We start from the raw sequence: 25,872 nt of genomic DNA, 5'->3' as shown, positions 1-25,872 counted from the left end.
TTTTGCAATTCTCCCACTAATAATAAGGCGTCATGCTGGAGAATCGCGATTGTGTTGTTAAGCAAGACTGACTTCACCTGAGCGGTATAGTTGGCAGCTGTTGAATATTTAATGGACTTTAAACAAACAAAAAAACTGAGCAGGTGGAGGTAGACATGGCAAACTGACAGGCAGTGTCAGATGCTTCTTTGAAATGGATAATCTGACTCCATTCACTTCTTTCTGGAAATAAGATCTAGTAATTAACCAAACAAAAGATAGAAGGGTTAAGACTGCATCTTTAAAGCAGCTGTGCTTGATAAATGTCTCTGGTCTTAAATCAATCTTTAGCAAAGCACAGAGACATAGCAGCAGCTTGCTTATGCCAACGCTAAAAATACTTGATGTGTACAGGTAACCATGTCAAGGCTCTGGAGTTAATCCATGAGAACAATTCCTTCTGGTATTGGCAAAGGTGAGGATGCTTGCTTCTATAGAAATGAGGTTTTGAGCTGTGACTTAAGCTGTCACTTAGGTGACTGTTTAGGAAAGCTTCCTTTTAAGCTTTGAAGTATGTAAGCTGACAAATTGTTTAAGTTCAGAACTGGGTTTACAGTCTCTTGTTCTCTGACTGTATGCAACTTCTCATGTTTCAGACTGAAAGCAGAATTGCAGCGGTACCAGTCATGCAACTATAATGATTATTGCCAAGATTACCAGAACTACCACTCGCAGAGGAGTTACGATGCTTACGCTGACTACAACTACAGCTCCTATGCTCCCTATGACAGCATGCAAGCTGTTGGAGACTGCTCTTTAGGAGATTCTTTAATGGCTCCAGCTGTTTTTGAGGTAAAGATAGTGCACGCTTGCTGTAAAGAAAATATTTCACAGATAATACGTTGTACAGATTTGTGTGAATCAGCAAAAAGAATCCGAAGTTGAAAACATGCTTTCTGCTTAGTGTGAAGTTAAAAGAGCAGATTCCATTCAGAGGTGTTTGTATTTAAGTGCTTAAATAGTAAATCCATAGAATTAGTGATTTATACACCATTATTTGTTCACGCATACCAAAGAATGGTTTTGACAGCATAATTGCGTACGCTTCTTCTGTTCCTGTTCTTCTGATTTGCTTTGCTTAAAGCAAATTAAACAGTTGTTGTAAGTGGTCTTATCGTGGTCAATGTATTAGTTGTGACCTCCGGAAGTCCCTTCCAACCTGTACTGTAATATTGGCTTTCTTCTAAAAATAAGTAGATAAAATGCCATCTATCCTTGTAGTTGTAGGAAGAAGGAATGGGTTGAGACTGCAGCACTTTGAATCTGTGATGCTTTCTGAAATGAGTTATGATTAAACTTAGCCTTTTCTGTCTTTCAGGAATCTTCAGTTATGACTGCAATCGGTGATGACCTAATTACTGACGGTAATAAGGGTTCTATCATTGTCACTTGAGTTTAGCCATCCTTGTGCCTTTTAACAATACAAGCCAACCTCTACTGGATGAAGAACATCTTGAAAATTCAGCTGAGGTCAAACCTCTGTGGGGTTGATCTGCAATCAGCTGGGGTTTTAAAGCTGATACAGCATACACTGACCGCATCAAGTAAAACGGGACACTGTCAATGCTTCGCAGCAGGTTTCTTGTACCTGTGCCTTCATTCCCATTTGAAAATGGTCTAATACAGAATTTTGTTCTTTGTATTGGTTCCGCTAAACAGATTTTATATTAGAAACTCAGTAATATGCAAAAGCTTTGTTCTCCACCCTGAGGTAAAAGCTTATGTTGCAGATTCCAAAAGGAGGATTCAGCTTGCACTTACAAATACGGTACAAAACATATTTGTGTCCTGGAAGGTTTGCAAAGTTCCTCACGTGGAGGCATTTTGTGTTAGTGTTTAGAAACTATCCTATGTAACGTGTATTGCCGTAGAAGTGAATTAAATGACTCTTGGGAGGGTTTCATGGCTGATTATCCGTAAACGTTATCTTTACTATCTTAAACATTGTCTTTGTCTTTATCTTGAAAGACAGTTCTAGTCCCAGCCTTCTAATATACAAATTCCCAAAAGTTGGAGCTGTGAGGCTCAAAATTTTAGAGGACTAAATACCTCACTAAAATTAGTAGATCTAATAGCTTATTACACTTAGCTTAAAATACATTTTATTAGCCATTTCACGTGAAGTTTTTTTGTGCGCATGCCTCAGATTTGATACTTGGACTTACCAGGCTTTTATTTTCAGATCCACAGCTCTACTTGGATGTTGATGAAATGAACAGACAATTCACGGAGACAAGCGAAGAACTCTACGATTCACTCATGAATTGTCACTGGCAACCTCTGGATACGGTCACTTCTGAAATCCCCTCTGCTATTTAAGTGTCTTCTAGAGCATGACCGTTAGGACCAAAGTGCTAAAACTACATTTCTTCTACATTATTCTAGCTCATAAGTTTTAAAGCACAATGATAGGTTGGGTTTTTTTTGCTATGCTTTTGACAGTTTCTGTAATCTTTTTGTTCATCACTCCCTTCTTGGAGCATCATGAAGTCATGTAAATATTCGAGAAATGTAAAGAGGTAAATGGGGTCTAAAGATAGACTTGCCTGTGTAAATAAAAAATTTGTTTCTGCAAACCTGCCAGCAAGGGATTTTACTTGTACCTGTGTGCAGCACGTTCTCTTCCGGCTTATGGAATTTAACAAGGTAGTAAGGGTATTTCATCTGTCTTTATTTTTATATGGGCATTAGGACACAAGCAAAATCTAGCTTCCCCTTGTTTTCCTGGTTCCTTAGGTAAGCGACAAGCCAAGCCTTTCATGTGCTTGCTTAGACTGGAAGTATGTATGGGAGACACTCACAGGCCTTGCTATGGAAACACCTGTGCCCACTTTTTCCTGCAGGCTGCTGGCTCTAACTGTACTACTGATACATGCTAGGTCAGCTAAAATTGGCTTATAAATAGGGTATGTTAAGCATATGGAAGTGTAGACTTCAACTGCCATAGCTACAAACATCCCGTGGAATGAGGATGATGTCTGCTGGCACTCTCTGCATCAGCATTCAGTTTTCCCTTGCCCTTCTTACTGTTAGACTTCTCAGCTGACGCTTTACAGCGAAGAAATTGCTACAACATAATCCGTGTTCTTAAACCTAAAAAAAAAAAATCTTGGAGAAAACAACTTGCTGGTTTTCCCTCCTTGCTGGCAAGGAGAAAAATAGTCCACCAGGAACAACAAAAAAATCCTAGTAACAGCTCCTTAAGTTATACCCTCTGCTACCCTCTCTGATTGCTCTGGTCTTCCTTCATTCGTGGTAATGAAGTTTTTAAAGCTCTGGGAGAAGGATGACAGCACTCAAGTCAAAGGAGATGAGAGCAATGAGGAAAGCTTTGCTTTAAGCTAGAGCAGTCTTGCGAGTTGCTGCCTTTATGCTGTTCTTATCTTGAAGGGTACAGAGTCTTTTCCAGTCATAGGGACTCCATAACCCTATGAGTATGGAGAAATAGTTGCTAATTAACAGTGTGTATAATAAGTAAGTGAGGCTGGAAACAAAAGAATATTCCTCCAAGAAAAAAAAGGAAGCAGAAATTACTGTACTTAATAGCTGGGGAAGCTGTTAAAGCTAGTTGACACAGTTCTGGTACTGCCGTGTGTGTTTTGGGGGCAACATAAACCATAATTGCTGTGATGGCAGGTAAGAATCCAATTCTTTTTTATGGCTTAGTGTAGTCAGTGAAAGCAGTGGTCCTAAGCTGCATGCTGTTCTTAAATGTAATGCAAATTCTCTTTTGTGACTCCTCAGTACTTCCAGGTTACTTGTAGCTGATCACCAGCAACTGCTTCTGTTAGCTATTAGCTGTTGGGTTTTTGCTAGGAATACTTTCAGTCCTGAATTGAAATGATGACATCCTGAAACAGAAGAGGCTCTTGGAGTATTGTAGGAAGCACATTCTTCCTGGTTCTAGTGCAGGTGTACATGTAGGAGGAGACAGAAGGCAAAGAACCTCACATAGGTGGAGGGGGTGAGGTGGCATCACAGTTAGAGCTGTTGCAGTTAACTCTTCCCAAAGCATGAAAGCAACGTGGCTGGGAACAGGGATTTGTTGGGTTGCTTCTTTGTGTGAGCCAGGGAGTCTTTTGAGGGGCAGATTAATAAGAATATGACACAAGGTAGAGGTGGAATAGATGAAGCAAAGAATCTGGGTGTGAAAAGGGTTGCTTGTACGTGTCTATGGAATTGTTTCAGGGGACTGAGCTGGGGCAAATTCAAGATAATAGATGCAGCCTCCTTGAATTTGGATGGCAGTGCTGAAGCTTCAAAACCTTACAAGGTTTGATGCCACTTCAATTGCAGTGCATAGCTGTGGTACTTGAGCTCAGAAGTGCAAACTGCACAGGATTTTTTTATCTATTTTCTTCAATGTGAGCAGCAAAACATCTTCCAGGAATGTGCCTGGGTGCTACGCTGCTTTGACACGGCTTGCTTTGCATCACCAAACACAGTAGTTAGGTTGCATCGAGTACTTTGTGGAAACATTCATTGTGTTGTCACCCAGAAATGGGATGCTACAGATATGTGTTGGCCCGGCAGTATCAGTGCTGGTTTTTGGCCTTTGAGAGGTTGGTCCATAACATGTGACCTGTGTAACGAGAGGCCCACATAGATTGGTGACTTCATTAAGTCTGATGCTGTGGTGGTGTGTGACCCAAGGCCCTGAACGTCAGAAAATCAGGCTGTGGCCACCTATTTTATGCAGACTTTGCCTATTAACAAGGTCTCTACACTGTACGTTAGAGACGTGCGCCTCCTTTTCCGGACTAGATAGCGAAAATACCAGTTTTGTAGTTCAGTGAATGAGATTGGTTGGGCTGTTTGTTCTCCAGAGCTGAAAAATGTTGGGAGTGTATTCTCTTGGAGTCCACAGAAATGAAAATGATGAGAGGAAGAGAACGTTGGTTGCAGCCCGCGTGCTGCTGTTATAAAGTAGTTCTCTGATGTCTTTTTCCCTCTGCTGAGACTTATCAGCCTATCGTCCTTTCCTGTTAGGAGCGCATACCTGGCTTGGGATGGTGTGCGCAGGGCAGATTCTTTACCGTAAGAGCACAGTGAATGCCAGACTTCTTCCTGTACTGCCGTGTTAACCGTGAGTCACAAATTCAGGAAGCAGTGATTGCATCGGAACTGCTAGAATGCTTTGCGGAGTCTTTTTACTGGGTAAACTTCACAGCTGCAGTTACAACTTCCAGCCTGTGTTAGCTGAACACATCGTACTGGTGCCCGCCATCAGTTTGACAAAGATGGGATTGCAGTAGGAACTTGCTTTTTTCCTTCTTTTTAATTAAACAAGTCTTTGAAGCAACTTTTCCAACACCGCCATACTTCACTTCTTCCAGTTATTTTCTGTTTTACTTAGCTGAAATGTTTTTTTTCTTCCAAGCTTGAGGAAGTTTTCTACAAGAATGTCCCGTAATGATTTCATAAACTCTTTTCATTGTACCTAGCTGCAACAGAGAGTGCTTTTATTCAAAAACCTGCTGGTTTTCTCTTCCAAGAAGCAGTGGGGTTTTTCCTATCTCTTCACTGATGGGAAAGGCTGTAGGACAGTAGCTTGAGGGGCTGCTAATGCTGTCATCAGTGAGCCGGGAAGAGGCAGGAGTCCGAAACGGGTAAAAAGTACTTAAAAGGATACCAAAAGAGTAAACGGTACTTAAGCCGTGGATGTTTCTTTTTGCAGGGATGCTCTGGACCAACCGCTTCTTTCTAGCGCTACCTCAAAGTAACTTGCAGATAGACCTCACAGGGAAGGTTGATCAAATGGTGATGATCGCTGTCATTCTGCTGGACACGCAGATACTTGCCTTTCGTTTTGGCTCATTTCTAATACCAATTAACTTCAGTGCCTCGCGTTAATAGACACCGTTTGACTGCATCGGCAAATGTTTCTGAGTCGTGAGTGTCATTAAAGGCCTGTCACCCTATGGAAATCCTTCTAAATAAGAAAAATGGCATTCAAATAAATAAATAAAGCAGCGTTTGAACTTATGAGCAAACCTAGCGTAGCTGCCTTTGACGCTGATCTGGAGGAGAAAAATCACGTTATCACACTACTATGGTTGCCTTAATAGGTTTGGTGTACATGAGGGAGGGAAGTATTATGTGATGTTTGCCTAGCTATTACATGGCCGATGCAGGAGGGGTTTTAGTCAGTTCCCTGAGCACGTATTGTTGCAGAAGTCGGTGATTTCACTGCCCAATGTCTGTTATTAAGGGCACGATTCATGTCCCGTTATCGTTTTTATTCTTTATTTATGTGTTTATTTTCTGGGGCGGCGATCTGTCACGATGCCCATCGTTCCCCTGCCGTGGGGTAGAATTTAGCGTGACGACTGCTTCCCGGACCAACGGGGCCACGAATCCGGCCTAAAACACTGCTTGTGCGTTGGTTGTCGGCGTGGGGGCTGTTGGTTGTCGGTGCGGGGGTATCGGTTGTCGGTGCGGGGCTTTTCTGACGAGCACTGTGGGCTCGGGGCGCCGTCCCACGCCCGGCGCGGTGCTGCGGCACACCAGCGGTCGGCGCCACGGCGCGGGGAGGCTCTGGAGGTGACTCCTAGCCCCGTGCTTACGGTGGCCGGGCCGGGGTTCATTATGGCGGCCGGGTCCTGAGGGCGGGAGCGGGAGGGCGGCGGGACCGGGACGGGACCGGGGCGGGGCGAGGAACGGGAGCGGCAGCGGGAGGGGGGGGCGCGCGTTCCCGTGAGGGGAGGGGGCGCGCGAGGGAGGGAGGGGGAGGGTGTGAGAAACACTCCGTAGCCAATAACTTGGGCTCAGGCGAGGAGCTCGGCGAAGCAGGAATTTATTCGCGATCGCAGTGGCGGGCGTCCCGTCCGTGCGAGGACTACCGCACACCAAATTTCCCTGGTGTATTGCCAAGCACTTCCCCGTGCAAGGGCTTACCATACACCACATTTCCCGAGACTCTTCCTTTCTCTCCCTTATCTCACGCTTCGTCCGTCTCCGGCCGCGCCCCTCGCGGAGCTGCGGAACCGCGGATCAGGACTCCACACTCGCTCCGTACAAAAGTACGTCTCAATCACACGGCACACAGAGTCTCACCCGACCCCCAAGGCAATACTTCCTATTTCTTACCTTGGTCTGTGCACAGAGTTACCGGATCAATTCTCAAAGCCGGAGTGCCTGCCTTCTTCCCTTCCCCACTCCTTCACGGATCCTGCCTCTTTCATCAGTCTCGGGCCCTCTGTCAGCTCTCCGCAGAACCGCCGCCGTCGATGCACAGGACCGCTGAAATCAGCGGGGCATGCCTTCCTGCTGCTGCGGCGGTGGGGCTCCCCAGTAGGCGACTGGCTCCCGGACGAGCCCCCAAATTGTGAGAAACACTCCGTAGCCAATAACTTGGGCTCAGGCGAGGAGCTCAGCGAAGCAGGAATTTATTCGCGATCGCAGTGGCGGGCGTCCCACGAGCAGGAGCGCCCCTGCTGGTTCCAAAACCCAGTTTATATACTTTTTGATGACGGGACCCTCCCCTGTTTCCCCACTGAGGGGGTGATCCAGGCTCACAATCTGTCTGATGCTTCCCAGACAATGCATGGCCTTCAGTTGCCGGCCTGTTAAATTTCGAATTTCTTTCGACTTTTTTACTGGTTGAAGCGGTAATGGTTCTTCACTTACCTGACTTGACTCAACACCGTGATTTTCCCCGAATTGTTCTACGGAGTCTGGTTGTCTGCATTTTACAAGGTCGCCTGCTAAGCGTTCTTATCGCTGCAAGCACACCTCGATACCCCATTCCTTACCTTTAAACAACGTAACTCTGCAAAAACAACATTTTTATTCCCACGAGGGGCAGGGCAGGCCCCGCGGCGCGTGGCGGCGGGGGGCGGGGGGGCCCCGTGACGGCACCGAACGCGGGGGGGGGGCGGTATGGCCTCGGGCGGCGCGACCGGTAGCGGCGCGACCGGCAGCGGCATGGCCGGCGGTGGCAGGGCCGGTGGCGGCGGGGCGCCGGGCGGCAGCCCAGGAGCCCGATCAGGAGGAGGAGGAGCAGGAGGAGGAGGAGGAGGAGGAGGAGCGGCCGGCGGCAAGGTGAAGAGGCGGCGCCACCGTTTGGGCGCCGCGAAGCCCCCCTGTGCCAGGAGCAAGCGGGTGAGGAGCGGCCCCCCCACAGCGGGCCCTTCCCCCTCAGCCCGCCAGTTACCCCCTTACTTACCCCCTTACCTTACCCGCCCCTTTATCCCCTTAGTTACCCCCTACCCACCTCCTTACCCCCTTAGTTACCCCCTCGACCGCTTAGTTACCCCCTTAGTTACCCCCTCAACGGCTTAGTTACCCCCTTAGTTACCCCCTCAACCGTTTAGTTACCCCCTTAGTTACCCCCTCAGCCCCTTCCTAACCCCCTCAGTTACCCCCTCAGCCCCTTCCTAACCCCCTCAGTTACCCCCTCAGCCCCTTACTTACCCCCTTACCCCTCTACCCAGCCCATTACCCCCCTCCTCCCCCTCCCCTTCACCCCCAGCCCGCTGCCCTCAGGACCCCCAGTGCCACCCCCAGGGCTTTCCCCGCTCCCTGCACCCCTCCTCAGCCCATCATCAATTCTCTGAACGTTACCTGCCAGGCTTTGCTTCTCGTTTGTGCTGTAGGGTACAGCAGGTTGATGGTGAAAGCGGTCCGTCAATTCGGGGTGTGAAAATCCCCGTGCTGGAGGGGGGACGCGCCGAGATCCCTCCCAGCAGCTCTTTGCTAAGAAATGTCAGGACGCCCAGGGAGATGCTCTGGAGATGCCCTCTGCACATGTTTGTTCAGCCAAAACCTCTCCGCTATTAAATGAGCAACGTAGCTGAGGGGACTGATTATCATATGCAAAACCAAGGGAGCGCTACGCATGGATAGCTGCTCAATTAGGTTTTTATCACTTGCAGAAATGCCAAGTCCCTTATACCATATATTGACAATCAATCTTGTCCATCTAAAGCTGGCCTGGAAGGGCAATGCAAACATTCCCCACGCTTACAGAGCAACCGTTGAAACCTCTGGCTTGAACAGTGCATTAATGTTGAAAGTGCCATAGCTTGCGTGTGCCGACACTGTGTAGCTAACTGATAAACCTTACACGTGGATTGAAAATAATCAGTGGAGATGGTTTTCTAACTTTTCCATTGTCTGTTATCTCTGCGTGTTTTCCAGTAGGTTTATTTAAAGAGTGTGCCAGAGCAAACACGTGCGTGGGGATATCTGGGGGATTCTGCACAGAGAATGGCTGCTGCACATCCAGCGCAGATCAAATTAACAGTAACTTATCGGGGAAGAGTTTTAATGATTTGATAAATAGACAAACTGATAGGTGTTACATGTGTGCATTTATTATAGCAGTTAGCTTTGTAACCAGACGAATCGTGCAAATGTTCATAACGTAAAAGGACGAGCTTTGAGCAGATAGCTTGCTTAGAGCATTTGTCAATTAATTTCAGTTTATTTTCAATATCATGTCCACTCTGCAGAAGGTTCTGTGGCTTAATGTTAATTGTCTCTCAGTGATGCAGTTGGGGAGGCACGAAAGCGACCGATGCGATTTTGTGAGGTTATACCTCTGGTTCTGATCCCTACCCCGCTGTTTTTCTCATCCTTCCCCCTACAACTTTAGTCGATAAGTCGATTCTTAGAAATACTTAAATAGATGTGTTTTGTGTGCTTGTGATCATAATTACAGCCCACCAAACCCTCTGTCTCTTACCATTAAGCTCTGAAGGTGCCTGGGCACTGTAGGCAGTATAGTTAGCAGCTTCAAAGTTCCTGGGAACTAGTCCTGGATCTAATTTACCTTTTTTTTTTCCCCCTGCCTGCAGGAGGGATGATTAGCAGGATGCCTAGCTCATGATTGTCAGCTTTCTGGATATTAATTTTTATTATTAATTTTTATTATTAATTATATTCATTTATATTAATTTATCTTTTATTTAACCGTAGTTCCTGGGGCTTTCGGTCAGGTGGGAATTCTCCGATCGTACCCGATGTATGCCGCAGAGTCAGTCTTCTACAAAATACAGCAACAGCTTTAGAAGGCTCTTGCAAGAGGAGGTGCTGGTGCTATAGCTATAGCTGTGTTTCTTCCAGGACATCTTCTGGGTTAGCCTGACTGTTGAGAGCAGAACTGGTTTTTGTGCGTATAGTCACTGCAATTCAGCATTACTAAAATTGAAAATATTTAGATTCACTGATTTTAATGGGTAGTATGGTCCTGACTGTCGCAGTAGATAATTGCTGAACTTCTGGTTTAGTTGGTTTTCACGTGAGGGTGCGAAGAGGAAGAGTCCTGGAACAAGTCTGTAGGTCAGGAGCTGTTCAGGCGTAGAGTTTCCTGATAGCCTTGCAGATTGACGACCTGCTGGTGAATTTTGGCAGAGGTTTCAAAACTTTGAACCTTGCCAAGGTCACTTGGAAGTGCAGACAGTGATAGGTAGTTGTAAATCAATCTTAGGTGAATTTAGGTTTACCAGAAGTGTAGCGATCCTATGCCAGGGATCAACCTCGTCGTCGTCTTCTGAATATTTGCTGTATAATATCTGTCTTCAAGGTCCGTGGAAGGTGGTATCCCAGCATATGCTGTTGACTGCGTTTCTGTAATTAAACAAGTGTTTTTTCTTTCAAGCAGGGATTAATTAGCAGAATGACAGAAACTGTGAAAAATATTGTACCGGCCTGGCTGCAGAAGTATTTCAATAAGCGTGAGGAGGAGTGTGTAGACAGAAATGAATCTGCAAACCAGGAGGAGACTCCGGTAAACTATCATCACGATTATTCAGATGAAGATACCATAATCGATGAGAGTTTCACGCCTGAACCAGCAGGAATTAGTAGACGAGGTATGTGAAAAATCATTTGGAATTCTGGCCATCTGTATTTATTCACAGATTTCTAGTTTTGAATCTGAATTTCAAAAGGAAATTGGAATGAGGGTTTTGACAGAATGAAAAAAAAAAACAAACAATCAAAAAAGTCGAAACAACTGTTTGTGAAACCGTCTTAGCTTTAAACTGTATACACAGTTACGAAGCATACATCTTATGCTCTTGGAAGGCATCAGTTAACTTTAGGTACTCTATTAGCCAGGTGCTAAATGCTGAAAATAAGTCATTTGCAAGTGTGCTGGGTTGCATTTTCCATCTTTTAAAAGATATGGAATGAAAATCTGTCTAATTGCCTAAGGCAATTAAAAAAATTAATTTGTTTTGCAGTCTTCGAAACAAAAGACTAGATGCTAGAATGGCAGAGGAAAATTCCGTCTCGTGTCCTGAGTTTGTTTGTTTTGTTTTGGTTTTTTTTGTTCTGGGCTTTGATCAATTTAGTAAAGTTCCTTGTTAACTTGATGGTGAACTGGGGAACTTGTGCACGGATGTGGTTTATGAGATTATTATCCTTAAAATATTCAATAATTTTAAGGTCTACGCGGGGGGAGGGGGTGTCTTTGAAAAGGTATTTGACCGTTGGCAACGAGGTTTGCAACTCCTTTACCTCATGAAAGATTAATTTGTCTTATATCCAGTGCCTCTCACTGTTCCTGTAGTCCTGTTGTATAAATTTGCATCTATTCTTATTTGAGTTTCTCTTAAATTAGCTGTTTTGGGGAAGTCAGCTTTTAATAAGTAAAGAAGTTTTGTCTGAGCGTGCGTAGGTAACCATAGATAATGTGGAAAGTCAGTTGCTTCTGTTGTTGGCAGAATCAAAAAATAAGGAGGAAATATCTTTGCCTCCAATCTCATCTAATTGTAAACAAGGAGATTGATGGCTTTCTGTGTAGCTGTAGCTTGGGAATGAGTTTGGAGAAAAGAATAGAGAAGGTCTTCGTGACTGAGGAACACATGTTGGCTTTCCTATGTAACTGCGTGAAAGGAGCTTTCATTAAGAACAGCTGCACTGCAAGCTTGCTAACTCCAGGAGATCAGGAGCAGGTGGACACCCTGGAACCTTTTGCAGCTTATGTTGCTGTCCGTGGGTGTCGAATACTATGCTTAAGAATAAGATTTTTTTTAGCAAGATAGACTTCAAGGCCACCTATTCCAGGCCACTGGCATTGTTTGCAGACCCTTTGCTTCAAGAGGGAAAAATGCTCATCTGGTTACTTGGGTCAACATCCTTGTCCCTTGGGTCAAAATCCCAATAGTTAATGGGTAGGAGATGATGTTTTGCCTCTAACGTGAGCTGATATGGAAGAACTTGGGAAAAAAGTACTGCAAACGTTCATTTTCATGTTGTGTATTCAGATTAATGTAACCTTTGTTCCAATATTATGGAAGCTGCAGTGTTATCTGTAATTTACCGTGTAATCTCAAATTTTGTAAAGCTTATTGCAAGCTGTACATGGGAGAAGGAGTATATATGTTTGATTTAGTGAACGGCCAAGTCAGCGTTAGAGCATTTGAGCACGGGGTCAGAATGTGGTGTTGTAAATCCTCATAGTTAACTACTTCTGGATGCAACATTAATACTGTGTATCGCAAGCAGTGTTGTTGTTGTAGCCAGACAGTTAGATGCAACCGTATCTGGGTGAGGAAGAAGTTAAATTTGGCTTCTCTCTTTTTGCGCTTAGAACTTGGCAATAGCATGGCTGTCGATAGGAAACAGGTTTTGGCTTCTGTGAGCTTGTCTATAGCAAAGCTAATTATCTCCCTGTTCTTGTCTAGAACCATCCACAAGTAGATCAGCACTGAACTTCCCAGTTGTGTTAACAAGGCCCTCTCTTCATCGGAGCCGTCTGAATTATACCATGCTGGATTCTCCTGTCCCACCTTGTCAGCCCTCGACATCTTCTATATTTGGCATTGGCAGTCCTAGGCTGTCCTTCATAAAAGAAATAGAAGATTCTACCTCTCAACAAGACGATGATAACATCTCAACAACCAGTGATTCCTCCTCTAGAGCATCTGATGAAGGTGATTTTTGTGTTCTCTGTTTAATTGACTTTTTTTTTAATGTGAAGTACCTTGCGTTCTTTAATATTCCACATCACCTTAGTAAATAAAATAGGTGAATGTCAACTTTGGATGCGAGAATTAAATTGAATTTTTAGTGTTTTAGAAGTATATAATTCTATCACCTTTTTAATAGAAGCGTGCTTTGGAATACGTTTATGATACCCTGATGTTAGAAAGAGTCAATGCTGAAATATACACATTCAGCTAGGTTATATGTAAATTTTGAACTGGGACGGTAGGAAATCAGGCTGACTTGCCGTAGCTTGACAACTAGGCTGATTGTCTAGAAGGAAGAGTGACTCAGAATATCTAACAGACAGCTGGTTAAATGTGAATAAGTGCAGGTGACAAATAGGAACACGAGATGTTTTCCTGTGTTTCAGCAAGAGAAGATAAAGAAACTACTCTGACATAAGCTATAGGCTGTTTTTTGACCTTTCTTGGTAGAAGGCTTCAGCTGTCAATACTTTCATGTCTTTTGCCAAATTCATTGAGGAAAGCACACCATTTTAAAATAAAAAATAAGCATCGTGTCGATGTAGGTTGGTACGTAGGTCTTCTCGCTGAAAGGGCGAACAGCAGGTTTGCAGCTTTTTCTAGTCCCCCATATAGACAGGGACTGACGTGTGCTCAGCAGGTTTTCCAGAGAACTTTTGTACAGCTGAGAGTAGAGTTGCTGGGCTTTAGCAATATAACCTGAGTGCACTAGAACTTTCTGGTGTGTCTTCGTAAAACATACATGGGCAGAAGATCGTTAACTCTTAGAGCAGCCTTTGGGGAATCTTCCAGGTTTAAAACCTGTGCGATTATGATCTGTGCTGGCCTCCAGCCTTTTACCAACACAGAAAAAAGCTTTGTCCGTACAAATGCACTGATGTTTATGCGGTCCTCTTTTATCTTAGCCTGAAGGAAAAAAATACCTGCATTGGAAGCACAGTATTAACTTGGTAAGATTGGTGAAAACTACTTGCAGCTCTGTGAACAGTTTTCAAGTTTGTAGGTGATACTTGGTTTTCAGTCTGTACGTGAAGTTGATCTATTTAAAGAAGCTGAAGTCATGCTTATTTTTCTGTATTGAAGAACTTGAATTAGTGTGATCTTTATTGTTAAAGTTCTGTACGTACGAGAGGCATTTACATCTAGCATACGTCATTTTGGCAGATGTTGCAGTTTTAAAAAATACTTCATCGTCACTGCTCTGGCCCACAGAAGCTGAAAGAACTCATTCCCTCTCGCAGCATTCTGCAGCTAGCTCTAAGAAACCTGCATTCAGTTTATTTGTTTTTGGAGGACTGTGTCCTGTAAGTACTGCACAGTATTTCTTTTAATCAGTTTGAATGTGTACCTGTTTTTCTATCCACTTCTCATACTGTGTTTCCGTAGGTACGTGGAAGCACGTCTGTTTTTAAGCAAAACCAGCTTGGGTTTTCTCCATTTTACCCCGGAAAGACGGCCTATGCCGGTGGTGCAGCTGTAAGATCAAGGCAGCCAAAGACGGAACCTTATCAGGTATGAGAAAAGTAGTGTAGTGGGAAATAGTGATGGAAATAAAAAAAGCAGCACTGCCAAAGGAGCTTTGAGCAGGGAGCTGAATATGTGGTAACAGTTGCTCTTCTGCCCTCTTGGTCTACAAAAATAGACGAGATTGATTTCTGTTTAAATTCTTTAATGACAGTTTTTACCACAGGTAATACTTGTCAGAAAGAACAAGAATGACAGTTTGGGCTAGTTGTTGGTAGTTGGGGTTTCCTCTGTTGTTAGGTCTTTCAAAAAATTCCATTCAAGTGCCATTGTCTGCCTCTGACTACATTACGTTAAAATAACTTGATGCAAAAAAACCAATGACAGCATAACTTTGAAAACTTGTGTTTATGGTAGCAAAAGCTACAGTAGTCAAACCTGGCTAATATTTATCTGTGGATCTTCTTTTCCAAGCATGCCTACATTCATGCTATGGATATGTTGTATAAACCTGCAGTCTTTGAAAATATCTAAAATCAACTTTGCTGATCCTTTGTTCTTCTGGTACACAGAGGCATGCAGGACTAAATGCAGTCCCAAGATAAGCAGTAACATGCTTTCTGTTTTGAATGATTCATATAGTTCTTGGAGAGAGTTATTTGCCCCCAAGAGTTCTTGGAAATAGCAAATAAAAACTGCTGACAACTCTGATTAGCTAGAGCTGAATCGAAAAGGAAAGTCAAATCAGGTTTGGTAGGAATGTATTTAAATGAAAGTGACTTTTATCGATAAATCAAAAGGAATTTGAAGAAAATGAAAACGCGGGTTTGCTGGCTCTGTTCTGACAGTCCATTTGTGCAACGGAAAAAGGGCAGTACAAGTACCTCACTTACGGGAAACCTTGAAACCTTGTGGTGCAAAGCTGGGAACCCTCTTTGGTCGGCTATTTTTGTTTTTTACAATATTACTGCATTATGGTAAAAAGAGGAACCAAAATACTAGGCTTTTAAAGGAGAGAGTAGCTTGCTTCTTGCTGCTTGCTGTGAATGACAGCAAGGTACTAGAGAGTCCAGCGAAGGGCCACCAAGAAGATCAAGGGACTGGGAGCACCTCTCCTCTGAGGAGAGGCAGGGACTGCTGTGCCCGTTTAGCATGGAGGAGATGAGGTTCAGGGGGGATCTTATTGGTGTATATAAATACCTGAATGGATGGTGCAAAGAGCATAGAGAGCCATTGTGTTTTCAGCGGTGCCCAGTGCCAGGTCAAGAGGCAACAGGCACAAACTGAAACGTGAGGCTCTGTCTGAGCATCAGGAAATGCTTTTGCACTGTGCGGCTGATGGAGCCCTGGCACGGGTTGCCCGGAGAGGCTGTGGAGTCTCCCTCTTTGGAGGTCTTCAAGAGCTGACTTGACATGGTCCTGGGCAACCTGCTCGGGGTGGCCCTGCTTGAGCGGGGGGGTAGACCAGGCGATCTCTAGAGGTCACTTCCAACCTTAACCATTCTGTGGTTCTGTGAGTCTCACTTGTGTTTTTACATGCTGCGTGGTCTGCTTCCTGTCTTCACATCGTGTGATAAGCACAGTGTGGTTATATGAGGGGTTTAACCTGGGAAGAAAAAAAGTCACACCAAAGGAAGTTTTTGACTGATATTTGAAGTTGGGTGGTGCAAATAAACAGTTTACTTTTTCAGTGTAATGTTTAGATCTGTTACAGTTTAAATCAGATCTTTATCTTTTAAGACAAAGATTTGCAGCCAACTTTAATCTTGGGGGAAGGGAGGAAGCAAGAGAGAAGTAAAACTAGTTCCTGGTTATGATTGTATACACTGATTTTAAGATGGTACACTTAGACCATCGTGAAACTCTGAGGTCTGTGTTGTTACTGAAAATGCTTTCTGTACCACAAGCCTTTTCTTGAGTTCTGTTTCCCTGATTACTGCTTCGGAGGCCTTAGCAGTCCTGGCATCATCCGTCTTGACCTTTTACAAGTACGGAGTTCTTTTATTGCTCGTGCAACAAGCACGTGCAAGATGCACTGAGGCCCAAGGTAAACTTCATTAAACTCCGAATGTATTCTCTTCTTTATGGCTTGAACTCCCAGTGACTGCATGTTTCTCTGTCATCAGAATATATTGATTGTATCATCAGTGTAGCCTTGGGACATAAAATACATGCCTCCTTAGCTGAGAATTGACCATTGTAACGCTTAAAATGCTAATTTTTCAGGCACAAAAGAGAGCGAAAGCTAGACAAGAAACTGTGTGGTCCCACGCTACCTTGAGTACCTCAGCGTGGTGCATCTTGGAGGCAGTGGAGCAGCTGTCAACCGCTTTGTTGGTAAATAGCACTTCTTTTAATCTGTTTTTGCTTCATGTGTTTATAAAACTTAGTAAATGTGCCATCAAAGGATAAAGATAAAACTATTCTTCCTTACGCTGTGGCCGGTTTAATTTATTGCGCTATTTTTTCAACAGGATGCTAAAAGAATGACATCTCTTTTGCCGCTGTGTTGTGTAAGTTGACCATGAACCCCCACATTTTTGTTGCAGGGAACCCTCTCTCTCAGGAAAAAAAAATTGCCCTCTAATAGTTATGCTTTGTTTTTTCCCTTAGCCTCCGGACATAGATAAACCGGATATTACTGACTTCCAGTCCAAACGAAGAAAGGTAAGAACCAATAATGTCTTAAGCTGAGGTAGATAACTTTTTCAATGCTTTATCACTATTAGAAAAATTTTCTCAAACCTCAGTGACAACATAGACATCAAATCAAGTTAATATTGGCATGTATCCACAGTAGATGATGGGCTGTGAAGATTACTCAGGTTAAGAATTATGTTATCTTTGTAAGTTGAGAGCAACAACTCTAGAACACACCAAGTCGTTTTATCTTGTCCCCCAACTTGGGGTGAAGCTGCATATTAAAATTCCTGTTGAGGCAAGTTTGCTCTTGAAGAAATGATCACAAATAGAAAAATACTGATTGAGTGGTCATATAGACTTTGTACAGACTTCCGTGTTCATTCGGGCACAGAAAACTAGTTTTTGTGCTTTTTATCACCATTCAAAGTAAAGAGGAGGAAAATTGTTAATTTCCGACGCTATAAATCTTACGCTCCTAAATTCCTATTTGGAGGTAGCACAGAACTGGTGAGAATGCTGTGGTAAAGCATGATTTCCTTTCATTTTGTTTAAAAAATGAAAACTAGTCATCTTTTTTTGATGACTTTAGTTAGGGGTATCATTAAATTGCAAAACTGTACCAGGCACAATAGCTCTTGGTGTATTAAATGCCTAACTGGGGGAATTAATATTTTTCATTTTTACCTTTAAAACCAGCGATGAACCATCGTTGGAGTCTGATAAATTTTCCATAAAATTAAATGGGCATCTCTTTCTGCGAAAACATCTGTGTTTCCAGTATCAGTCTGAGTGTACAAATGACCACTTGTTAAGTGTATGGGCTTCTTAGGCTGGAAATCAAAGTGGACAGTAATACTGGTTGCTTATTGCTTTTAACTCTTTCAATCTCTGTATTGTTTAGCCAGCACAATCTCCATTTGGTAAAGTTCTAAAATGAATGTAGCAGCAACTGCTTAGTTTTTAGGGGGGTAGAGGTTTTTTTTTTTCTTTTTCTTTTCTGACGCTATAAATCTTAACGCTCCTAAATTCCTATTTGGAGGTAGCACAGAACTGGTGATAATGCTGTGGTAAAGCATGATTTCCTTTCATTTTCTTTAAAAAATGAAAACTAGTCATCTTTTTTTGACGACTTTAGTTAGGGGTATCCTTGGGCTTATTAAATTGCAAAACCCTTAAATGACCACTTGAAGATCAGGTGACTGAAGGAAATAACAAGATGTGCAAACTTTTCATCTTCTGTTCTAATGAGCAAAGGGACAGTGTCTCAAGAAGTTTCTGTGCCAATTCCTTGATTGGATGGATGTATAATTAAGTTTACAATCACTTCAGAGTTTACAAACATCTCAGATTTCCTGGACCATCTTTTCACCATCTGCCAAATTACAAGGGCATGGAGAAGTGAAGTATATCATAAATATTATCCAAATAACTAAAACCAAATCTGGTGTGAATTCTCAGTTATATTATAGCAATACACCTGTGATAAGGCATTAAGAAAGATCTGCCAGATTTGCAACAGAGAGCCTGAAATTGTCAGCCACTAAATGAATGTTGCACGCAGCTGTCAGTGGGTGAAAGGAGATAGATTGTCTATTCATAATACTAGAATTCATAATGGTGGCGGGAGAAGGGTAGCCCGTGATGAGAAGCAATTATTTGCTGAGGAGACGATCGTGTGTTTTCCTGCTAAAGTGAACATGCGGTTGACGGAACACTTGTGCACTCGGGCTAAACTTCTGCAGTGGGTAGCAGTGATGTGGTATTTTTCTTATTTCAAGGAACTGTACCAGGCAGAATAGCTCTTGGTGTATTGAATGCCTAACTGGGGGAATTAATATTTTTCTTTTTTACCTTTAAAACCAGCAATGAACCGTCGTTCACTCGAAGTAGATTTGTGAACTTACATAAAACATGTCTTATTCAAGGTTTCAAACTGAATGTAATATTTTTTAGAAAGATGTATTTTTATATACTTTAGAGAGAGTGTGAATCCTATTACTAAGAGCTGGGAGATACTGTGAAATTAAAGCTGCAGCGTAAACAAAAATTTCCTGTTGGTATTGATTTGAACAATAGCATGCTTCCTAAGACTGTATTTTCTGATCCTTAAGACCGCAGGCGGAGCCATCGGTAAATCTTGTAGCCTTTAGGGTTTGTTTTCTGTCTGACAGTTCAGTTAAGTCAGTTTTGCAGAACACGCAGTGGTCTGTGTTAAAAATTAACTCTGGTCTGTGAAAATGCTTTGAAAAGGGAAGTCAAACCCACTACTTGAAGTGCATCTAATGCACATGTAAAGCATTGGATCATATTTTAATGAATGAGATTATTGTAAGACTGACAAGTTGGTTTTTTTGAGTGTGTTCTATTGTTTGTGTAACTTTGAAGAGGGAAAATGTAGGGAATGTGAAGCCCAGAAGCCTGTATAATTAGTTGCTTAACACTTCGAATGTTAAATTAATGAATTAAGCTACTGAAAAAAAAAAATCACAGTGTGGGCAGAGGAAAAGATAGGAGCATATTCTAGGAACATGGGTTATTTTAATTATGGTAGCATGAATTATTTTGTCTATGAAGCTAACTGCCAAATTTTGAAACGGAATTCAGTCAGACTTTGGCTACTTATATATAGCTTTATGGATTTTGTTACTGGTTTTCTGGTGATTTCCCTCTACAAGTTGAACGGTCTTCAGAATTTTCAAATCGTATTCACTGAGTGCCAAGACCGATGGGGGGAGGTTTATAGTTCTGTAATTTGTTTTCATCAATAAATATTGGAATTAATTTGGGTGGACGTAAGGATAAATTGATTGCTGTTTCCCTTTCAAAGCTGGAATCCCAGAATGCATTCCAGCCTCCACCTGTTAAGAGACTTGTGACACCAACGGTAAACCGTCAACCGATGCGTTATACGCGGTATTCTGAACCATCACCGACTTCAACTACTCAGTCCAGCAAAATTTGCCAGAGAGGAGACACAAAGTACCAAGTGAGTACATTTTTGAGTCCTTATGTGCCTGTTTTTTTTTTCCAGTCTTGGAATGTTTCTCAAACCAATTGTTATCCTATCTTTGCAAAAAGTACTGATAGTATGTTTGAGGCGAGCTTTAAGGCAGTGGGAACCATTGTGAAATAGATTGAGCTTTTATGGATTTAATTCTGTTTTTGAAACACTCAGTGTCTTGTGGTTGTTTTCACGATGTCATGATGTGCTATTGAGTCATCCTGTTCTCAGTGAAAGAATATTAAAAGACAGAAATGTTTTCCTTTTATATTCTCATGTACACAAAGCTGTCACTGATGAAACATGCTCGTGTTCTGTGTAAACTATTCCAGGTGAGCTATGTGCTCCAAGTGAGAGTTCTGACAATGTGCTGAGTTATCGGTTTTGATTGCTTTGGAGTAGATGGAGTCTGATAAATTTTCCATAAAATTAAATGGGCATCTCTTTCTGCGAAAACATCTGTGTTTCCAGTATCAGTCTGAGTGTACAAATGACCACGTGTTAAGTGTATGGGCTTTTTAGGCTGGAAATCAAAGTGGACAGTAATACTGGTTGCTTATTGCTTTTAACTCTTTCAATCTCTGTGTTGTTTAGCCAGCACAATCTCCATTTGGTAAAGTTCTAAAATGAATGTAGCAGCAACTGCTTAGTTTTTAGGGGGGTAGAGTTTTTTTTTTTCTTGTTTGTTGATAAATGATAGAAAACAGAAAAGTATGTCCCTTTTACGGGGTTGGCAAACACAAGTTTTGATGAAAACTCTCCCCCCCCCACACACAATTTTTGTCATTTTGTTTAAAATAATTACTTTCTTTGTTAGAGGATTTGACAAATTTGATTTAGTGTTCTATCAGTTTGTCCTCAATGCTGAGTGAAGCAGTGATGCTTACTTTAGCCCCAAAATTTAACTGAACTGTACCCACAATGCTGAATTAGGGAACAACGTTAAGTAGGTGAGGTGTATTCAGGGCTATAAAATTAAAAATAAATAAATAAAATAAAAACCACAAAAAAACACATGAAGTGGTTGTTGGTACTTTGTGTATTCTGTACATATTCAGCTAAGTCTTGAACTAAACTTAACTTGCAGGGGATGAGAGAGAAGACTTTGCCTGCAGAACAGCGAGCAGAACCATCTGAAAGGTATGACATCTATTAATTTAAAACTTACTTGAAGAAAGAAAGAAATCTCCTTTTTCAGTACGGTCTGCACCTGAAAGGTGGTGACAGTTCTCAGTAAAAGGAATGGGAAATCCAATGAAAATTTTGTATTTTGAGGCAGCTGCAAAGTCTGGATTGTGTTTGAAGATCAATATAACTTTGAGAAAATTGTTGTTTTTATGAAAGGAAGGAAGATGAGCAAGAATAAAAGTACTGATACACCGCTTTTTATCCCAAGTTTATCTTCTGAGAAGGATACGAAGATGGGAAACGAAGCACGTTATAATGCTGTATCCACAGAAAGGATCTTTGCTATTGGAGGCCTTATTTTTTCCTTCTACAGGAAATATGGCTCATTTTGTAGTTTAACTAAATCTGTAGCGTTACAAATTTTGCTTTGACAGATATTTCATGGTTTATAACTCAGTTTACTTATAACAAAATAATTTGTCCCTCTTAATGTTCCCTAGGGGAAAAGCTATTAGTTTTAGCTATTTAATTGCTTGCAGTTTGAAAGCTCTGTCCTAATGGGATGATTCTTTCTGAAGCATTCTTTAGAAGGTGAAGTAGGCGAAGTGAGTTACAGTTCAGGAGGATGTTTATTGATGTGTTTTTTTCTTTATTTTTTAAGCAAAAACATGGAGGAAGATTTATGATTTATTATTCATTTTTTTAATACTCCTTTCATGATGAAGTTAATTGTCTGCTTTGAGTTCACATGAAGACCATGTGTTCTTTAGAATCATTTGAGGCCAAATGCTAACTCATCTCTAAAATAAAAAAAATCCAGCAGAATTAATTGAATTTCTTCTTGAGGAGACTGCTTTGTGTTATACTGCTTTCTTGGTTTAGGTCAAATGAGTTATCCTCCAGATAATATTGATGGCTTTTCCTTCTGGGCAAATGGTGTTTTGGGTAATAATGCTTGAGTTAAGGGACTTTGCACTCGGTTTTTAGGGAGTCGCTCTTTTCAAAGAACAGTAGCAGGGAATTTTGTTGACTCTATGCTCATCTGCCAAGCAATTCTTAGGTGACCATGGGCATTCTTTGGCTTGCAGAAAGAACTCAACACTTTGTTTTGGCATCTAAAAGTTGGACTTCACAACAACCACCTTTTTAGGGGTGGAAGCGACTGGCTTTAAGGTTCTGGTACAGGTGCAATCAGGTGCTGGGTTTTAATTATGTTTTTTTCAAACTGTTCTAAATTGTCTCTGTTAGAACTCCTTTCTACTTCTCCATTTAGGAAGGAGATACAGAAAACTCACACTGCTTTTGATTTCGTTCACAAAGTTTATTGCAGTGCCCTACCTTTTGTTTGTAGAGTAGGTAGTGGTGGTAGTGTTTTTTGTGATGCTGGTCTCTGTTGGGTGCCATGTTCTGGAGCAGGAGCACCACACTGATCTGCTGGCAAGAGTCCCTTTGGACAGTTGAGTTGGAATACTCAGTAAATCTCTGGCCCACCAATGCTATATATCTATGCGTGTGTGTGTATATATATATATATTTTATATCCTGAGTCCAATTGTAGATTAGACTTGCTTGAAGGCTGACAACTGTCTTTGCCCCCTTGAAGCTCACAGGTGTTAACAGAAAGAGGAATATGGGCTGTTATGGGCAAGCGATAGTTGTCTGAATGAAGATCTATTTTGATGTAAGACTTTTTTCAGAATTCTAATGGATTGACAGTTTGGATTAGAGAAAAGTCTGAGCATCTGCCTTAGGGATCTGTCTTCCTCTATGCAGTTACAGTGCTAAGCAGGCTGTTGTCAAGTATTTGACAAGTTTAGACCAGTTCTCCTCCTCAGTATTGTGGGAGTTTGACCTGGTGTCTTCCAGTGCGATCTAATGCACTTTTGTACTGACTGACTGATTGGCTGCAAGATAAGCTTTGAGGTCACGGTTTTTCCAGGCATACTTCATTTTCTTGCCATAGTACTTTTGTTAGAGTTATTCCCTATTCCACTTCTGGTTTGGGTTATTTTTTCCCCATTTGCTCTTGGATTAGGATATCTTTCTGGTTTTGAGCTAGGCTTTTTTAAGTACCAGAAAAACGCCTTTGTATGCCTTACAAAAGGGATCTGTATTCATGTCTGAAAAGACTTCTGGAATGTTGGCATACCCAAACACCTCTGCTGTTCCTGCTGATGGCCACATGAAAGCCAGAGCTGCTTCTGAAGCTTAGGCCATATTACCTTGCCACACAAGTCTAAGGCGTCCCTATTCTATCAGAGCTGTTGGCAGTGTTTCCCATGTGTATGTGTGCATATGTGCACTCTTTCTGTATTTTTGTGAGCTGTTCTTTTATATCCCTGCAAAAGATACACGTGCATCGCAGAATCAGAGAACCAGTCCTATTTAAAGGAAGCACTGGAAAATAACAATCTAAATCAGCTCTTCTATTTCAGGTCTTCTGGCTTAGTCATTGTTCCCATGTGAACGGTGCACTTATGTATGTCCTTTTCATTGCTGCTGTTAATAAAGTTTTTCCTATTTAGAACATCAAGTATTTACCAGCGTTTAGCAACTTGTGAGACAGCTTTAGTTTTTTTCTGATCAGCAGGTTTCAATTCTAGGACTAATAACAGCTCTAATATCTTGAAAAAAAATTTGGCTGGTGATTTTTTTTTCTCTTGTTTCCCCCAACTTCTGTACTGTCGTGTGCTAGCAATGTGACCAGCTACAAATTCAGTACTGCTGCGTCCAATGGTCTGTCTTCAGGAGTGAGTAGCGGAGGCGGCAAAATGAGAAGGGAAAGAGGAATACACTATTTATCAAGAGCTGTACAAGAACAGGTAAGTGACTCTTAAATTAATTGCTGTCACTGAGCTTACTGAAGTAACTAGCTAAGTGTGTCAGTTTTATTGCATCATAGTAAATTATAACAATACCGCTTTATTTTTGCATTGTTTTTGTTTTCTTGTGGGTTTCAGAGCAGGCTCCAATTGATTTCCTGTCTTTGAATACCTGAACTTTGCTTATGTAATTTTGAAATTTTTAATTCTCTTACCTTGGAGATTCTTCAAACTATAACATTTCTCGTTAGCAATTGAATGAATGAGTCCTAAGAAGAGAAGTAATGTTTTGGTGAAGGTTTGTATAGTTTTTCTACAGGAATGATACTTGAAACGAGTGCCAAGTATAAAAAGAAAAAAAAAAGCTTAATTTTTGGTTTCATATTTAAGTCATACAGAAAGATACAGGCCAAGAGTTTGAAAGAGTAGTAGAAGACAGCATTCTGCATGTCTGCTAACGATGACTCAGTTTTTGATACTCACCAAACTCATTGTGAGAGAGTTTTTTTCTCATTTTAATAGGAAAAATCTATTCCATAAAACTATGACCATGAATATTCAGATTAATTTTTCTTTTATTGGATGTTATATAAGCTGCCTGTAAGTTAATTTAAGTATTTACGTTAATATTAAGTATTTAATTAATATTAAGTTAATATTAAGTATTTAAGTTAATTTAAGTTTCAAATCATTAAATGGGACTTCAGGATGATGCAATATAAAGAAATCGTAAACACTGTTGTTTATTCCTGTAACACAAATAAAATAATGGTCCAAATATCAAAAGTTCCATAAACTTTTCAAATCAAAACTGTGAAACAGATGTAAGCTACAGGATGCACTGAATATCAGTAGTACCAACTTACATCCCTGCCTAGTCATTTCTAAGTAGATCATGATAGTACTGTACAAATTTTGGTCAGATTTCCTATGCCATTTAAAACATAACTCATCCAATCTTAGTAATCAAATAAAGTAAGTGGCAGGGATGAAAATTGAAGTTGTTAAGAGGCTGTTTTCTGATTTTTATATTTGCATCCTGATACATGGTATAGACTGTATTTACCAGAACACAATCTTCAGTGCTGCTAGTCTGACTTTCTTTGGTGCTTTTTGTGTTTAGTTTGGTTGTTGAACCTACCTGCTTCTTTAAACATTACCTTTTTCCACGTTCACTGCTGTAGTGACTTTAGAAACTTTGGCAGCTATCCTGCCTAATTTTGCAAGAGGAACACTTTCTCACTTGTCTTGAGAGTGTACTCTTAATTGAAGCCATGCGAGGGTAGTTAGAAAGGATGATGCTTCTCTAGAGCTTTGATGACTAAAGTACAGAGAAGAAAGAAAAAAAATGTGATCTGTGCATCTCTGTTCCGCACAGGTTTTGAGTTAACTTTCAGTGTTCTTGCTGTACAGTTGTTGAATAGAGTATAATGTGGAAGCAGGCCTGCCATAAATTAAAATGACGTGGTAGACAGAGGTGGGGAGATCGGGATTTCTTCTGGAAACTTGCTTTCTCTTAATTTGTATGGATTTTTGTTCTATTTAATTTTGTTAATAAATTGGGTGGGATGGGGTGAGAAAGTAGTATGTCTTGTATAAGAAAAATTAAAATTTGCAACTTTAGGAAGTGGAGGAACCAGTGCTACCGAAAATACCCCTACCCATCAGTGCTGCATCGCTGCCTCAGTTCAATTCCAGTTTCGTTGGTAGTAGCGCTGTCTCAGCGTCACCGAGCGCTGTTTCAACAGCAGCAATGAGCACGGCAACTCCAGCAGCTGCGACGGGCATGGCAAATCCATCAGAGGTGGAGGGCATGACAGATCCATCGGAGGTGGAGGACTTGACAGATCTA

At 41.7% G+C, this 25,872-nt stretch overlaps 2 protein-coding genes and 1 long non-coding RNA gene across 3 annotated transcripts; all 3 read left to right on the top strand.

The window, feature by feature from the left end:
- The first annotated feature begins 639 nt into the window (after positions 1-639).
- LOC310881014 (uncharacterized protein C6orf52) lies at positions 640-2,615 on the top strand. Its single transcript, XM_083797675.1, has 3 exons — positions 640-831; positions 1,358-1,403; positions 2,222-2,615. Exons 1-3 carry the CDS (start codon positions 772-774, stop codon positions 2,356-2,358), a joined length of 243 nt encoding a protein of 80 aa, XP_083653801.1. The 5' UTR covers positions 640-771; the 3' UTR covers positions 2,359-2,615.
- Positions 2,616-16,730: 14,115 nt separating this feature from the next.
- On the top strand, positions 16,731-20,538 carry LOC310881077 (uncharacterized protein). Its single transcript, XM_083797805.1, has 4 exons — positions 16,731-16,763; positions 16,901-16,939; positions 17,040-17,093; positions 19,897-20,538. The coding sequence occupies exons 2-4, from the start codon at positions 16,913-16,915 to the stop codon at positions 20,200-20,202; spliced, it is 387 nt and encodes a 128-aa protein (XP_083653931.1). The 5' UTR covers positions 16,731-16,763; positions 16,901-16,912; the 3' UTR covers positions 20,203-20,538.
- Positions 20,539-21,163: 625 nt separating this feature from the next.
- On the top strand, positions 21,164-25,872 carry LOC310880682. Its single transcript, XR_014571852.1, has 3 exons — positions 21,164-21,210; positions 23,894-24,020; positions 25,645-25,872. It is a non-coding gene; the product is annotated as an uncharacterized lncRNA (long non-coding RNA).

Source organism: Anser anser (assembly GCF_964211835.1).
Source record: "Anser anser genome assembly, chromosome: 13".
Lineage (NCBI taxonomy): Eukaryota > Metazoa > Chordata > Aves > Anseriformes > Anatidae > Anser > Anser anser.
Note: the sequence above shows the minus strand (reverse complement) of the source record. Positions and strands in the feature narration are given on the sequence as shown.